At 42.8% G+C, this 17,482-nt stretch overlaps 1 protein-coding gene across 1 annotated transcript in view; it reads left to right on the top strand.

The window, feature by feature from the left end:
* Positions 1-17,482, top strand: part of bop1 (BOP1 ribosomal biogenesis factor) — a 168,781-nt gene extending 151,299 nt beyond the window's left edge. The window contains exons 8-16 of the mRNA XM_043690948.1: positions 331-492; positions 1,036-1,116; positions 2,419-2,488; positions 3,645-3,777; positions 7,050-7,230; positions 8,796-9,084; positions 13,862-13,946; positions 16,588-16,695; positions 17,252-17,482. Of these exons, the coding sequence (XP_043546883.1) occupies positions 331-492; positions 1,036-1,116; positions 2,419-2,488; positions 3,645-3,777; positions 7,050-7,230; positions 8,796-9,084; positions 13,862-13,946; positions 16,588-16,695; positions 17,252-17,405 (1,263 nt within the window). The 3' untranslated portion in view covers positions 17,406-17,482. The remainder of the gene's footprint in view (positions 1-330; positions 493-1,035; positions 1,117-2,418; positions 2,489-3,644; positions 3,778-7,049; positions 7,231-8,795; positions 9,085-13,861; positions 13,947-16,587; positions 16,696-17,251) is intronic.

Below are 17,482 nucleotides of genomic sequence, written 5' to 3'. Positions count from 1 at the left end.
CAAATGAGAAACAGCAGCAGAGATGAGGTTTCCAGTGTTGCCTTACTATACAAAGCCCTGTAGTTGCAGGTTAGATGTTGTATCTGTACAGAGTCCCCTATAAACTCTGTCTGTTTCTGAGGAGAAAGAGCCCTAGATGATTAAGTCATTCTTTTTTGTTTGTCCTTCCTAACAACAGGATTGTTCTCTGCACCTCTGGATATGATCTCATAGATTGCAGTCATCGTTTGTGTGCAGTGACCCAGAAACAGGAACATGCATGCTTCGCTTCATTGGCTCCCTTATTCCACCTGGTCTAATGTTGCTTGCCCGATGTTTGTCTTTTTGCAGAGACTGGCCTGGGAACAGCAGGAACCTGAGGAACGGAAGCTGAACTTCCTCCCACAGAAATTCACATCTTTGCGTGCCGTGCCTGCGTTTTCACGCTTCATTCACGAACGCTTTGAACGATGCCTCGATCTGTACCTCTGTCCGCGACAAAGGAAGATGAGGGTAGGTTCATTCTTTTTTCATTCTGGGACCCTGAAGTGCCAGAGAAAAGGCTTATGCTGCTCTTAAAATTATTTTCAAGATTGGTCAGTTGTTTTCAGAGACCTGCTTTTGCATTAAGTCCTTTTACAAAATTTACTTTTTGAAGTAATTGTTAATTGTTATAGTTAATAGTATTGTTATATGGAGAATCACAATGATTAGTTTATGCGCTCACATGCGCGTGTGCGCGGCCAGTTATTCTCAATTGGGTCATTGTTATGGAATGTTGGCCAGAGAATGGGGAAGAACTTTAAATATTACTGTGGGTTCTTTCATACCCAGCTGAGGGGGAGCCAAAGTCAGTGTTCAACTTCTCATCTAAAAGGCAGCAGCTCTAACAATGTAGCTCTCTCCCCCAAAGCTGTCAGATGAACTGTTGATGCAGTATGTGTTTTACTCAAGGGTTGTGAATAATGTTTCCTTGTGTGTTGCTAATCCCAAGAATGACTCTGCGAAGTGTTCTGCTCAATGTGACAAAGGTTTACTTTGTTGACTTTCCTCTAGGTGAATGTGGACCCTGAAGACCTGATACCAAAGCTTCCCAAACCAAAGGATCTCCAGCCTTTCCCAACCACTCAAGCACTGGTGAGCCCCTTTGTGTGTGGAGCTGTCTGCCCTTGCACTGAAATGTTCTGTGTAAAAGGTTTCTTGTATGAGCACTCACTTTACACGAACATGCAATAGCTGAGGCTGTATGGTTGCATCAAGTGGCCATGTGTTTTTTTTAATTGTGCATGACCAGCATTTATTGCCCATTTCTGTAAGCTATTGAGACAAAGATCTGTTAAAGGAAATGGCTGCAGGTAAGTTTCCCTGCTTTTGGATGTAAGGTGTGTTTCTCCTTCCTTTATATTATACAATCGATGGGTCTCCATCTCTAATGTGCAGGAGTGTCCATGATTGGATCAGATAGAAACTTCTCGTCAACTGTCACATATTCTGTGAAGGGAGCGATTATGGTCCTTTTGGTGACTGTTAAAATATTCACATGTGAGACTACTGGCCTTAAAACTTTGTGTGTATCATTATATAATCCTCTTAATACCATCTGGAGCATCTTATCTAAGGAATACCAAAAATTCGAGGGCATGTGTTTAAGGTAAGAGGGGAATGATTTAAAAGGGACCTAAAGGGCAATGTTTTCACACAGAGGGTGGAGTGTCTGTGGAGTGAGCTGCCAGAGGAGGTGGTGGAGGCTGGTACAATGACAACATTTAAAAGGCATTTGGATGGATATGTGAATATAAAGGGGTTAGAGGGATATGGGTCAAGTGCTGGCAAATGGGACTAGATTAATTTAAGGTACCCGGTCAGCATGGACGAGTTGGACCAACCGGTCTGTTTTTGTGCTGTACATCTCTATGACTAAATTGAATCTTGTTACTTATTTATCTATGTATAGATTTGTTTATACTCTTCTCCCCTTTATTTTTAAATTTATGTATTGGAGCTATAAACACAAGTTGTTTTAGTCCTGCCAGGATATAAAATATTTGTCTCATGGTGCCATGTTCCTTTTGTACTTGCCCTTCTGATGGAGCAGTGCTCCTGCAGTTCCCTGACAGTGTGGCACTATCTCAGAGCAGACCTGTGGCAGGGTGGCTTTTCCTTAGTGCCAACCTTTCAATAATACACTCCCTTGGTGACAACCCTCTGACACTGCTATTCTTCTGTATCAAGGAGGCTATGGCTTGAGAAGCTGTGTTAGTGTCTTTCTAGAAGTGGGGCCTTTTCGAGCAGATGTGTTATCATAAGCCCCCTATTTTGCTTCCCTAGAGTATGAATGAAATTGACGTTTTGCTGTTGCAGTTAAATGTTTACGAGCATGTTGTCTGACTGATCAGTTCCTGATTTCACATCCTCCTTCCCCCTTTCCTTTTTACACAGGTTTACAAAGGGCACACTAACTTGGTGCGGTGCATCAGTGTCTCTCCCAGCGGGCAGTGGCTGGCCTCTGGTAACAACACATTCCTTTCTTTTCCACATTACATCTTTGGTTGTTAGTGCTCTTAAAACAACAAATGAAAGGGGAAGTAAATGTGTTAAAAGGGAAGCTGGAACATTTCTGTGGGCACTCTGCTCTGAGCAGCAGCTTTCCAGCCGTTGAAATCATTCTGCACAGCACTGAGGTAATCGAGTTATTCCACAGTTCTCCGAGGTTGAGAGTTTGTGTCTAGTTGAGGAATGAACTCTGATTGGAGCACTGCAAACCTCTTCCATACAGTCAGAGGATGCAAAGTAAACACAGAGATTTGCTCACTCTGTGATTATTTTGATTTTCCATTAAGTCTTCATTTAAAAGATGTGGCTTTTAAACACCCATTTGGGGGAGGAGTGCAGTCTGCTCCCAGACATCTGCTCACAAAGAACAAGTTGTTTCACTGGCTGGTGAATGATTTATGTGATTTGATTTTGCTTTTTTAATGTTATTGTAGCCTATATTACACCTACAATAGGTAAATTACACATGCATCCATAAATTGATTTTGTTTAACATATTTGACCATAAAATGTTGAAGGATTGTGTGTGATAAATGGTTATTGTGACTAACTTTATGCACTACCTTTCTGTTACTTCAGATTAAAGACAATTTACTGATCTTAAAGTCTAGTCACTTTTGTAATGCAGGAAATGTGGCTTACATTTTGTGCACAGCAAGATTCCACAATCACGCATGCAATAAGTGACTACATCTATTTGAGTCATGTTGACTGAGGATTAGAGATTGGCCCGGATACCCATTGTTTTCTTTGACAATGGTGCCATATAATCTCGTACATCAAGCTGAGGGGACAGACCGCATCTTTGAAAACACTGCACCTTTGGCAGTGCAGCAATCTCTCTATGCCCTTCCTCCTATAAGCATGAGAATTTAGTTATAGCACAGACCACAAGCACCAAACTGTTAGCAAAGCACTCTGAGTAATCCAGGCTCTTTGAATATCTCCTTGAGAACTCTTTAATGTTGGACGCACAGGTGGAGCTTCAGCTTAGTCTCTTTTCTAACAGTTACATTCCAGTCTGAGCTAGTGCAGAGTGTGGTCAAGTGCAGTGCTAGTGGGTTATTCATTCTAATTCCCCAGCCTCCCAATTTTCTGACTCCTTCCCACAGGCTCTGATGACAGCACAATTCGGTTTTGGGAGGTTTGCACAGGCCGTTGCCTCCGAACAATCGAGGTGGAAGGGGTAGTGAGAAGCATCGCTTGGAATCCTAACCCTGTTCAGTGTCTCGTGGCATTGACTGTGTAAGTACACACTGACCTGACTGTCAATCATTAATTGAATGATTGCACTGTTACTATTGGTGTGTTCAGCATGTAGCAGGTTAAAGTTGTTGGAAATAAAATTATGTTCTTCATCCAGGGGTAACATCTGACAAGCAAGTTAATATACATCGAGGGGTCAGTTTTACCTGTTTTGGGTGTGTAAGTTGGGACCAATGTAGGCAGATCTTAAGTCTATATCTAACCCAATATTGTACTTATGAAGAAAGACTGGATTGACTGGGCTTGTACTCGCTGGAAGTTAGAGGATTGGGAGGGGATCTTATAGAAACATGAAAAATCCTGATGGGACTGGACAGGCTAAATGTGGGAAGAATGTTCCCGATGTTGGGGAAGTCTAGAACTAAGGGTCACAATCTTAGAATAAGGGGTACGCCATTCAGGACTGAGATGAGGAAGAATTTCTTCACTCGGAGCTGTGAAGCTGTGGAATTCTCTCCCACAGGAAGCTGTTGGGGGCCAGTTCACTAATTATTCAAGAGGAAGCTGGACATGGCCCTTGCGGCTAGAGGGATCAGGGGGTATGCGGAGAAAGCGTGAATGGGATACTGAAATTGCATGATCAGCCAGGATCATATTGAATGGTGGGGCAGGCTCAAACGGCTGAATGACCTACTTTCTATGTACTGGCCCTGGGAGTGTGTGGGGACAGTATAGAGGGAGCTTTACTCTGTATCTAACCCCATGCTGTCCCTGAGCTAGGAATATTTGATGGAGACAATCTGTAGAGAGCATTACTCAGTCCTTGTTTACTCTGTGGTCAATGGGCAACGGGCCCTAGCAGTACAGGTACCCAATCATTAAAAATGGCATTCTAAGTCCAGGAGGCAGAGCTTTGTCAGGCTGCAGTTAGATTTGGTCTCCATATTTGAAAATAGAAAAAGAAGCAGTAGGAAGATGGGGTGGTGGGGGATGTTTCAACTTGTGGAAGTATATTGAATGAGGCCCATAAGTCCAAAACAGCATATACCTCTGTCTGTATACAACAAACACAGTGTCCAGCATTGATTCTGTTCCTGGAGAACATTTGGTAAATAGTGTTTGCAAAGAATTATGCTGACAGCCAATTTAAGATAAGCCTAACTTAGCATACTGGAAGTTATACACATTAATTATGACACAAGGCTCAGTTATTTGCAAACAGGAAGAACAGGTTCATCCACTGCACCTGAACTCAGCAAAATGGGTGACAGTCATTCTCTGACTCATTAGTCAAGGCAATGCTCAGAAATCAGTGTCAGCCATTAAAGGGAGCTTGACAGTTAACTGTCAATCATCTAACTAGTAATGCTTAGACCATGACTCATAAGAGCAGAATTAGGCCATTCTGTCCATCAGGTCTGCTCTCCTATTCGATCATGGCTGAAATGTTTCTTAACTCCATTCTCCAGTCTTGATCCCTGTAACCTTTGATCCTCTTTCCAATCAAGAACCTATCTCTGTCTGAAATATACTCAGTGACTTGGCCTCCACAGCCCATTGTGGATTAATCACCCTCTGGTTGAAGAAGTTTGTCCTCCTCTCTGTTCTAAAGAATCAGCCCTTCCTTCAGACAGTGCTGTCAGATCCTAGTCTCCCCCACTACTGGAAACATCTTCTCCAAGTCCACTTTATTCAGGCCTCTCAGTATTTTGTAAGTTTCTATGGGATTTCCCCCCCCCCCCCCCCCTCCAGACTCCATTGAGTACAGTGGAGGTCCACTGAAGATGTTACCCGGATGGTGACGAAACATCTGGAAATGAACCTTCCAGCTCCGTGAGCAAACCTACATCCAGAACCTCAACCTGAGCTACCAATCTACTCAACACTCGCTTCTTCTCTACTTTCTGCTTCTTCAACACTGTGTGCCCAGCCAGCTATCTTTGTGTTGTCTGCAACTGTATTCTCAGTTCCTTTGTCCAGATTGTTAATGTTAACATGAATACTTGTGGTCCTAACACTGATCCCTGTGGAACTCCACTAGTCGACAGCTGCTATTCTAAAAAGAACCCTTTACTCTCACTCTCTACCTTCAGCCGATCAGCCAATCCTGTTTTCCATTTTCAGTACCTGTCCCTAACACCATAGGCTCTTGTCTTATTTAGCAGCCTCCTGTGTGGCATCTTGTCAAAGACCATCCAGAAATCCTAGTAGATCATGCCCACAGGCTCTCTGTTTAATTTACTCATTACTTCCTTAAAGAATTCTAATAGATTTGTCAGACGTGATCTCCACTTTCCGAAGTCATGCTGACTCAGCCCTATTTTACTGTCCATTTCCAAGCACTCCACAATCTCATCCTTAGTAATGGACCCCAACAACTGATCAGGTAAACCAGCCTATAGCTTCCTGTCTTGCACCTTCATCCCTCCTTAAACAAGGGTGTTACATTAGCCATTTTTCAATCTTCTGGGAATGTCGTTGACGCCAGTGATTCCTGAAAGATCACCAGTAATGCCTCTACCAGCTCTTCATCTATCTCCTTCAGAACTTGGGGTGTAATCCATCCAGTCCAAGTGATTTAATCTCATTCAGATCTTTCAGCTTCCCCAGCACCACCTCCTTGGTGATGGCCACTGTATTCAGCTCTGCCCTCCTCCCCCTCCAATTCTCTTGAATTTCTGATGTGTTGCTGGTGTCTTTCACAATTAGGGTCGGATTATGAGCCAGTCAGTATTCCGAGAGCATAAAAAGGTTGTTTTCCCTTCTGGTTTTTCTTGTGAAATGTCCTGGTGAATCCAAGGCTGAAAGGTTTGGCAAAATGATTGTTTAGTTAGTAATAAATTCAACAAGGAAATGAGGTGAATCAAAGAGTGGTTAGAAAGTGGATCCTGCGACCACTGTAAGTCATTGAGTATAAACACCAGCAGAGACCACTTGAGCTGAATGGTTTCTATTTGAACTTATCCTAGGCTGTATCTAATTTCCCAAATAAAAGTAAAATTCTGCAGATGCTGGGAAACTGAAGCAACACAGAATGCTGGAGAAACTCAGCAGGTCTGGCATCGTCTGTGGAGAGAGAAATACAGTTGGTGCTTCAAGTCTGATATGACTCTTCAGAGTTCTGAAGTGATAACGAAGAAGAGTTATGTCGGGCTCAAAATGTTAACTGTTTTTCTCTCCGCAGATACGACCAGAGCTGCAGAGTTTCCGCAGCACTCTGTTTATTTGTATCTAATAATGCAGATTGTTTCTTCATCTGAGTCCTCACTGTGCAAAGAGTAACTGTATATGTTTTCTTTTTCTTTCTTCAGTGAGCATTCTGTCATCATTGTTAACCCGTGCCTCGGTGATAAGTTGCTGTATAATGCAACGGACCAGCTCGTTGCATCATTTGAGAAACCGGAGGAGGAGCCTGTCCAACCTGTGGAATGGACTGCTGCTGATGGAGATGCTTTTGACAAAGGATACCGGCTCATCATCAAACACAACAAGGTCACACTTCCACATTTTGAATTGCTTTTTGTTACTCAGAGTTTGATGTCGTTCCTACCTGTAGTTCTTTTCTGACCTGAATTGTTGCAGCAAGGTCTTCTGTTTCGGTTGGATGTGGTCATATATCCCCTTTTCCCTTTTCTGTGGGGTGTGATTTTCTCATATATTCCAAATTCCACAAAAGGAGCAGCATTAAGCCAAATAGCCCATTGAGTCTACCCTGCCATTCAGCGAGACTATGGCTGAGCTGATAATCCTCAATTCCACTTTCCTGCTTTTTCCCCAAAACTGAGATCAATCCAGTTTCTACTGATTAAAAACGTCAAAGGTATGGGGGTATTGCAAGATGGATCAGCCATGATCTCATTGAATGTTGGAGCAGTTTTGAAGGGACAAATGTCCCTTTATTCTCCCGGCATTCTTGTGTTATTGTGTCCCTCTGGTTCCTGTCCTGATACTGAGCAGGCATTGCAGATTGACAGCTACCACTTCAGTCAAAGAGCTGGTGGGTTAACAGGCTGTGAGACAGTCATCATTGTATATCAGAGATGTCAAGCTCATGTTTCACAGTGGCTCTGATTTGAAAGCCTGGGCAGTATACAGTTTGGGCCATTTCAATATGGGTGGTGTGTGTTAGGGCCAATCTATTGGCATAAATCTGGAACAGTATAAGCCAATGGAAGGTGGTGCTGTAGTGGGTAATGTCACTGTTGGTCATTCAGAGGCCCGGATCACTCGGCGTTCAAGGACACCTACTACGGCAGCTGGTCACACCTGAACTAAGTTAGTAAAAGATCTGGAATTGAAATCTAGTCTCATTAACAGTGATCAATTAACTATTGTCGATTGTTGCAAAAAGCCCTAACAAACTTGTTAATGGTCTATGTGGACTCCAGAGCCACATGGTTGACTGCCTTCTGAAAGGATCTCGATCAAGATCATTTCAGAAGGACACTAGATGCATTGCCAGTGACACATACATCCTATTGCAGAATTGTAAACACAGTGCTGGTGCAGGTTTCTCCACCTAATCTACGTCGGTGTTGTCACCGCTCCACCTTCATCCTTAGGGGCTTTGAGCTACCATCTCTGAAGTCAGCAATAAAAGGAAATTTAGTTTCCAACGGAGGATGCTATATCTGCTTGAAGATCTCTGAAGGATGTACAGTATAAGCTGTAGCTAGTTGTTCCAGTTCTTTAACTACCTACCTAGTAGAACGACACAGATCTCCCAAACAGCAGAGAACTAGTCTCAGGAGACCTTACATAGCATGCCATGAAGCAACTGCACCTGCTGATTGACTTCCTGATCGATATCAAGTTGTTGAACGATTAGTTGAAGGAAAAGCTATTTCCTCTGGTGTGGCAAGGGGACATGGCTCAAAATCAGGCCATGCAGGAGTGAAATCGGGAAGCGTTCATTCACACCATGTAATGGGAATTTAGAGTTTCCACAAAATGACAATGAGTTTGTCTAGTACTGAAACCTGTAGTACACCGGACCTTGTCAGTGTGATTTCCTCATAGTGACACTTTATTCTCTTTCCTGGGTCTTATTTCAACAGCTGGTGAAGCAGGTCACATGGCACGGGAAAGGTGATTACTTGGCAACAGTTGTCCCTGACAACGGCAACGCACAGGTCCTCATCCACCAGCTTAGCAAGCGCCGGAGTCAGAATCCCTTCCGCAAGAACAAAGGCATGGTGCAGTGTGTCCTATTCCATCCGATCAGACCATTCTTCTTTGTGGCCACACAGCGCTATATCCGTATCTACAACCTCCTCAAGCAGGAACTCTCCAAGAAGCTAATGACCAACTGCAAATGGGTGTCGAGCATGGCTGTGCATCCTGGGGGTGAGTTCTCTGATTGTTTTGTCCAGGAGGACTGCCCCGGTTGTAGAGATACTGACCATTCTGTAACGGAGCTAAGCAAGACTGAGAGTGAACCCATTTAACCTGGGGAAGCGGAATGTTTCAAGGTCACGTTGTTAACTGATGTGGCAATGCAGCCGTCACACTTTGACTCACTTTGCCAGTGACTGATTTGCTTCTGATCATTTCCTGTCTGCTCGCAGAAGTTTTACTGGTGACCACTGGTGTAAAACGTGAACTTTATGCTGAACTTACAGCTCAGTTCCTTACTTTCCCACAATTGGAATTTCTCAGACCAGGAATAGTCTTTGCTCATTCCAGTCATAGAGATGTACAGCACGGAAACAGACCCTTCGGTCCAACTCGTCCATGCCAACCAGATATCCTAACCTAATCTAGTCCCATTTGCCAGCACCCGGCCCATATCCCTCCAAACCCTTCCTATTCATATACCCATCCAGATGCCTTTTAAATGTTGTAATTGTACTAGCCTCCACCACTTCCTCTGGCATCTCATTCTATATACGCACCACCCTCTGCATGAAAGCGTTGCCCCTTAGATCCCTTTTATATTTTTCCCCTCTCATCCTAAACCTATGCCCTCTAATTCTGGACTCCCCTACTCCAGGGGAGAAAAACTTGCCTATTTACCCAACCCATGCCCCTCGTGATTTTATAAATTTCTATAAGATCACTCCTCAGCCTCTGATGCTCCAGGGAAAACGGCCCCAGCTTGTTCAACCTCTCCCTATAGCTCAAATCCTCCAACCCTGGCGATATCCTTAAGTCTTTTCTGAACCCTTTCAGGTTCCACAACATCCTTCCTAAAGGAGGGAGACCAGAATTGCACACAATCTTCCAACAGTGGCCTAACCAAAGTCCTGTACAGCTGCCACATAACCTCCCAACTCCTATACTTAATGCTCTGTCCAATAGAGGAAAGCATACCAAACACCTTCTTCATACATGCTATCAGCCTGCTATCTATGACTTTCAAGGAACAGTGAACCTGCACTCTAAGGTCTCTTTGATCAGCAACACTCTCCAGGACCTTACCATTAAATGTGTAAGTCCTGCTCTGATTTGCCTTTCCAAAATGCAGCAACTCACATTTTATCTAAGTTAAACTCCATCTGCCACTTCTCAGCCCATTGGCCCATCTGATCAAGATCCCATTGTCATCTGAGGTAACCCTCTTCTCTGTCCACTACACCTCCAATTTTGGTGTAATCTGCAAACTTACTAACTATACCTGTTATATTCACATCCAAATCAATTATATAAAGTAGTGGACCGAGCACTGATCCTTGTGGCACTCCACTGGCCACAGGCCTCCAGTCTGAAAAGCAACCCTCCACCACCACCCTCTGTCTTCTACCTTTTGAGCCAGTTCTGTATCCAAAAGGCAAGCTCTCTCTGTATTCCATGAGATCTGATCTTGCTAACCAGTCTAACATGAGAAACTGAGTCCCTCGCCCATCTTCTAGTCTTGGTTATGTTGAAGGTGTGTACTGTATCTTTGAGAGAGTAAATGCAGGCACCTGTCATGTGACTGACTAACAGTCTCAGTGTACTGGAGAGTGGAAAATATGAGACATTTGGCTGTGAAACAAATACCCGAGTTTGTTTGCTTTGGTTAAATTTGAACTGTTGTGAAAACAATCTGTTCAAATTATGCCCCAGGGTGCTAAAACCCAATCAAATTTGAATTTTACTATTTTGACAACATTGAACCAGTGAGACAATCCGATTGTGGTATAAAAGAAGCAGACATTTTGATAGCCAGAGAGAGACTGCTATTCAAACCACTCTTTTTCATATGAAACATCTTTGCAGAAAAGACCGAAGACGACCAGGGAGATCTACAGCCAGAGAAAGACATATACCGGACATGATAGCCGCTATAGGGTTTTGAAAATGAAGTTGACATAATTTTAATAGGGGCATTTATTGGATCAGTATATTGTTATAGAGTGGGAGGTAGATAACAAACCTTTAAGAGAAAGGAGGCTCAGAGTTGTAGATAGTTGTTTAATATTCACTTTTAGAGTTAAAGAATAAATTGGTATTTTTCCTTTACACTGTGAAAGTTGGGAGTTCTCTGTCACTCATACTTTAACGGATTGCGAGGCGAGGTGAGCTTTTCTGGTTGTTTGGTTTAATTAGCAGAAGAGTTTACAGCTGTGTCATAACAGTTATCTAAAGAGTCATATCATGCCCTAGGTCAAAGAGTTGTTATGGAAAAGTGGCAAACAAAGTTCAAAGGCAGCAGAAACAAAGGTCAGTGTCAGATAAGGTGAAAACACCAAAGAATTTTCAAAGATAAAATTGAGGCAAATCTAGCTGAATGCATGTACATTGGCACCAAAGTTTTTTTAAATTGACAGCACAAATAGACACAAACCAACAGGATCGAATTGCTTTTGTAGAGATTAGATTCCCTACAGTGTGGAAAGAGGCCCTTCGGCCCAACAAGTCCACCCAGAACCCCCCCCCCAACATTTTCCCCTGACTAATGCACCTAACACTACAGGCGATTTAGCATGGCCAATTCACCTAACCTGCACATCTTTGGACTGTGGGAGGAAACTGGAGCACCCGGAGGAAACCCATGCAGACACGGGGAGAATGTGCAAACTCCACATGGACAGTCACCTGAGGCGGGAATTGAACCCGGGTCCTTGGTGCTGTGAGGCAGCAGTGCTAGCCACTGAACCACCATGCCGCCCTATGTGGATGCAGGGTGACCAAGTTTGGCAGGCAAGTGTTGATATTTGACATTAAGAAAGGATCAGCAGGAAAGGAAAAGGAGATGGGGATGGTGCTGCTAAGAGTGAATTAAATCAGAATATTGGTGAGACAAAATTTTACACCAGAACATCAAGGTGTAGAGTCAGTTTGTACAGAACTAAGAAACAGCAATGGGCAGCAAATATTGATGACAGTTGTTTATGAGCCACTGAACAGTAATGTGGTATTGCTCTGGAATATAAAGGTGCATTTAACCTTGGTACCATTATCAAGGTAAACTTCAATTTACATGCAGCCTGGATAAATGTAATTAGCTCTGTTACAGTGGAAGACATCTTCCTGGAAGGTATGCATGATGGTTTTCTAGAACAGTATGGTGAGGAGCTAAGTAGAGAGCATGCCTATTTTAGATCTCTTATTGCATAATGAGAAAGGGTTGATTGGAAATTAGCCTTTAGGGAAGAGTGACCATCATATTATTTTGTTTTATGTTTAAGAATTATATACCAATCCAAAGCTATTGCCTTGAATTTAAACAAAAGGAACTGAAAATTTGGGTGAAAATTTGGGTGAAAATTGGTTGTGGTAGATGAAGAAATTGGAAACAAATCTAAGGAGTATCACAATAGACAGGCAGTGGCTAGCGTGTAAAACAAAAAAATTGATGCATAGTTTCCAGCAAATATACCTTTCCTATGAGGTATAAAAATCCAAAAGAATAAAGAGTGTATTAGGATCATAGACAAATTGAACAGAATAAAGAGTGGATTAGGATCATAGACAAATCTAACAGAATAAAGAGTGGATTAGGATGGTACACAAGTCTAACAGAATAAAGAGTGGATTAGGATCATAGACAAATCTAACAGAATAAAGAGTGGATTAGATCAAATGAAGAGGCTTACAGTTGCCAAGAAAGTAGTAAGCTGAGAGACTGGAAACATTTTAGAATTCAGCAAAGGTGGATTAAAAAATGTTGAAAGGAAAACATGAACATAAACTTAGAAATCTAAATATAGACTAAAAACTTTCATAGGTATGTTTAAAAAAGAAAGGTCAGCAAAAATAAACATGACTCATTTCTGGCAGGTACAAGAGAATCTATAATTGCAGTTGCAAACAGCAGTTCAGAAGGCTCACGTTATGCTGTCCATTTATTGAGAGAGGATTTGAGTACAGGAATAAAGAGGGCCCCTTGCAATTGTGTCGCCCCCCCCCCCCCACCACTTGGTGAGATTGCATCTGGAGCACTCTAAGGTGTTGGTCGCCTTGTGTCAGGAAAGCAGTAGGAGTGCAGTGTTGGTTCACTAGACTGATTCCTGCAATCATGGGAATGTTGGCTAAGGAGAGTTTAGGAGGGTCAGTTTGTATTCTTTGAAATTTAGAAGGATGAGAGGCAATCTTAGAAAGTTAAATCGAACTTGCGTTTTCATGTAAACCTACAGGCCCCAACCACCACTATTTGTAGCATTCAGCTATCACAACACTCCCTTGTCAGAGAATGATCCGAGTATCTGTGTATGGGGTCCAGTTTCTTGGCACCAACTCTGAACTTCAATCTTTTACAAGTTTCCAGTGAAGCCAAGATTGATGAAGTTGTGATGGATTATTTCGGGCATTTGGCAAATGAAGAGAAATGGAGTTGATTGAAGAACTGAACAAGCTCCAGATGTTCTGTTCTGAGGAAGGGTCACTGGACCCAAAATGTTAATGCTGATTACTCTCCACAGGTGCTGCTAGACCTCCTGAGCTTTTCCAGAAATTTCTGTCTTGCTTCAGAAGTTGAATGGTTTCCTGTTTTGGTGTCTATATGTTGTCATTGTTTCACTCAACACATTAACACAGGTCTGACCTTTTCTGTTCCAGTTGATATCACCTGTGCTTCCAAAGAGAAATCCCACCCCTCACCCAAGGGGTTTTTAATCACTCCTCATCTCTTGGACCAGCTGAGGAACTGTTTCTACCCTGTATATGGATGCTCATTTACTACTTTTTAATGTGTTCACAGGAGATAATGTGATCTGTGGTAGTTACGATAGTCGCCTTGCCTGGTTCGACCTGGATCTCTCTACCAAACCTTACAAGATGCTCAGGTCTGTTTATCACCAAACAATCAGCTAACATGGTATTGACTGGTGGAACAAGGAAGGCACCCTCCTGGGACATAAAGCTGGCTATTACCATTTTGATGTTGACTATAAGAGGGATGTACAAAGATAAAAGTCACACAACACCAGTTGTCATCCAACAGATTTATTTGGAAGCACTAGCTTTCAGAGTGCTGCTCCTTCATCAGGCGATTATGGAGAATAAGATTTTAAGTCACAGAATTTATAGCAAAAGTTTACAGTGTGATGTAACAAATTATATATTGAAAAAGACCCAGATTGTTTAAGTCCCTCTTCTTTTAGAATGACCATGTTGGTTTCAGTTCTTTCATATGTAAATCGCAACACCTTTTTTAAAAGTTACATTCTCAAGTGCACTTTAACAATTGGTGTCGTGTCGGCCCAGATAAAGTATTGAAGATGTTAGCTCCCTGTGAGGCTGTCTGTGTCACAATAGTCAGACTGATTCTAATTGAAAAAATGGATTTACAGAATCTTACGTGGATTCATGTAGTTTTTGAGCAAAGTAAAATGTAATTCTGCAAGTACAAATTCACCCCACAAACTTGTGTGTTGGGGGTTGGTGTTATGAAAGTCTGTGAGAGAGTGTGTGTGAGAGAAAGTGTGAGTGTAAAGGGTTTTAAGTTGGTGAGAGGGTGAGACCACTTCAGTGGTAAGGGACATTCGGCCTCGGACCTTCGAGTGACCATCCTCCAAGGTGGACTTTGGGACAGGCAGCAAAGAAAAGTGGCCAAGCAGAGGCTGAAAGCTAAGTTCAGTACCCAGAGGGTGGCCTCAACTGGGACCTTGGGTTCATGTCACATTACAGGTGACCACCATTGCACCATACACACACACACACACTTCTACACACGCACACATACACATATAAGTATGTGGGGTGAATTTGTACTTGCAGAATTACGTTTTACTTTGCTCTGAAACTGCATGAATCCATGTAAGATTCTATAAATCCGTTTTTAGATTCAAATCAGTCTGACCATTGTGGCACAGACAGCCTCACAGGGAGTTAACACCTTCAATACATTATCTGGGCCGACATGACACCAATTGTTAAAATGCACTTGAGAATTTAACTTTTTTTTAAAAAAATGTTTTGCAATTTACATATGAAAGAACTAAAACTAACATGGTCATTCTAAAAGATGAGAAACTTAACAAATAATCCTGGTCTTTTTCAATATATAATTTCAGTTACATCACACCTGTAAACTTCTGCTATAAATTCTGTGTCTTACAATCTTATTCTCCACAATCGCCTGATGAAGGAGCAGCACTCCAAATGCTAGAGCTTCTGAATAAACCTGTTGGACGATAACCTTGTGTTGTGACTTTTGATTTTGTACAGCCCGGTCTAACACCAGCTTCTCCACATTGAGAGGGGTGGGCTATGCTAGAGTTTCCTATCTGCCACCAGCCTCGCTAACATCTCCTGTGGTTAGGGAATTTTGAGCTACTGTGTTTTCTCAGTGTTGGTGCACACATCAATGTGCGAAAATAGATTAGAATTATTTTTATTAGAAAGACTGGAGGTTGGGGGAAACCTGATTGAGGTCTACAAAATCATGGAGGTGTACATAGGTTGGATAGCAAGACCCTTTTTCCCCCCAGAGTGGAGGATCTCTACAACTAGGGGTCACGAGTTCAAGGTGAGAGGGGAGAAGTTCTTCACGCAAAGGATGGTGAGTACCTGGAACGCATTTCCAGCGGAGATGGGCACGATATCATCATTGACGATGTATCTAGACAGATACATGAATGGGCAGGGAGCAGAGGGATACAGATACTTAGAAATAGGCGGCAGTTTAGATAGAGGATCTGGATCAGCGTAGGCTTGGAGTGCCTGTTCCTGTGCTGTAACGTTCTTTATGACCATTCAGCCCTTCGAACCTGATTCCATAAAATCGTGGTTGATCTGATTGTCTCCTCAACTGGACATTGCTGCATATCCCTGATAACCTTTCATCCCCTGGCTTTTGAGGAAGGGAATTCCAAAGACTCTACGCCTCAGAATTTTTATTCTCCTTATCTCTGTCTTAAATGGACATCCCTTTATTTTTAAACTTTGACCCTAGTTTGTTCTTACCTGTCACTCATAATATAGTGATGGGTTATTTTCCTCAACTGTTCCAGTCCATGTTGTGAAGTTTACATTGAAATGCAGAAAACAGGAGGTGGCCATTCAGCCCACTTTGAGCCTGCTCTACCATTCATTAGGATCAAGACTGATCCTCCATCTTCCCCATTACTGATGGCAGGCTGACTCCTCTGTAATTCCTGGTTTTCTCTCTGCTTCCCTGTTAAATACTGGGGTTACATTAACTCCCCATCAATCTGTCAGAGCTTTCCCAAGTCTACAGAATGTTGGAAGATGCAGAGTGGAGGCAAAGACCTAGCAGCAGAGTTTGTTTTCCATTGAATGATGATTTGGATAGAAATAGAGAAATGACAGAAGATTGGCATTTGATAATGATGGGCCAAATGACCACTACCTGTGCTGGAGGAACTCTGCCACCCTGTCACTATATAGCATGTCTTAGTGAGTGTTGAGACTGTATACCAGAGTGTTTGATTATTATTAATAATGTCTTTACTCTGCTCACAGGCATCACAAGAAAGCTCTGCGGGGTGTAGCATTTCATAAACATTACCCACTGTTCGCCTCAGCATCTGATGATGGCACTGTCATTGTCTGCCATGGAATGGTTTACAGGTTTGTCTCTGACTATGCCTTTGTCTTTATCCATTTGTCTGCCTGCCTCAGGTGGTTGAGTAGGGGACTGAGACTAATTGAATAGTTCTACCAAAGAGCTAAACCAGCAAAATGGGCCCAATAGCCTCTTGCGCTGAGATTCTGTGTATGCTTCCCTCAACTTTGTGTTGTATCCTACCCTCTGACTTACTGGTAACTCAGGGTAACATTTCACCTCCATTAGCCACAGCTACTTGCGCAGGTTGGAGATTCACTTTCCTCCCCCCCCCAACCCCCTTCTCTTTCATCCCACGATCAGTGATGAGCTAGTTGATCTCTCCTGCTCTGAAAGTGTAAAGGTACTACAATCAGAGAGAGATATTCATTCAGGGCTCCTGCTCCTAACTGTCCTCTAGTCTCAGCTGTGGGTTGCTGGGACTTGGTGACCTTGTTCAACATGGAGTAGCAGACCCAAAGAGCCAGTTTCCTGTAAAACTGTACAGGGTATGAATTAGTGCCAGGTGGGGAGAGAGAACTTGAACAGTTGTACCAATTAAGTTTTTCTTTCTGTTTTCAGTGACTTACTCCAGAACCCATTGCTTGTCCCTGTGAAATTGCTGAGAGGCCACGCAATCACACAAGACCTGGGGGTTTTGGATGTGACCTTCCACCCAACCCAGCCTTGGCTCTTCTCGTCAGGAGCAGACTCTACCATCCGCCTCTTCACATAATGTTTAGCTGCTTGTACCGACTCAACTGGATTCTTACCACACCCACTGTTCCTGTTAATAACATTTATTGAAGAAAA

The sequence above is a fragment of the Chiloscyllium plagiosum genome, chromosome 5, assembly GCF_004010195.1.
Source record: "Chiloscyllium plagiosum isolate BGI_BamShark_2017 chromosome 5, ASM401019v2, whole genome shotgun sequence".
In the NCBI taxonomy this organism is placed as follows: Eukaryota; Metazoa; Chordata; class Chondrichthyes; order Orectolobiformes; family Hemiscylliidae; genus Chiloscyllium; species Chiloscyllium plagiosum.
The sequence above is the reverse complement of the archived record's forward strand: the minus strand, read 5'-3'. Positions and strand labels throughout refer to the sequence as shown.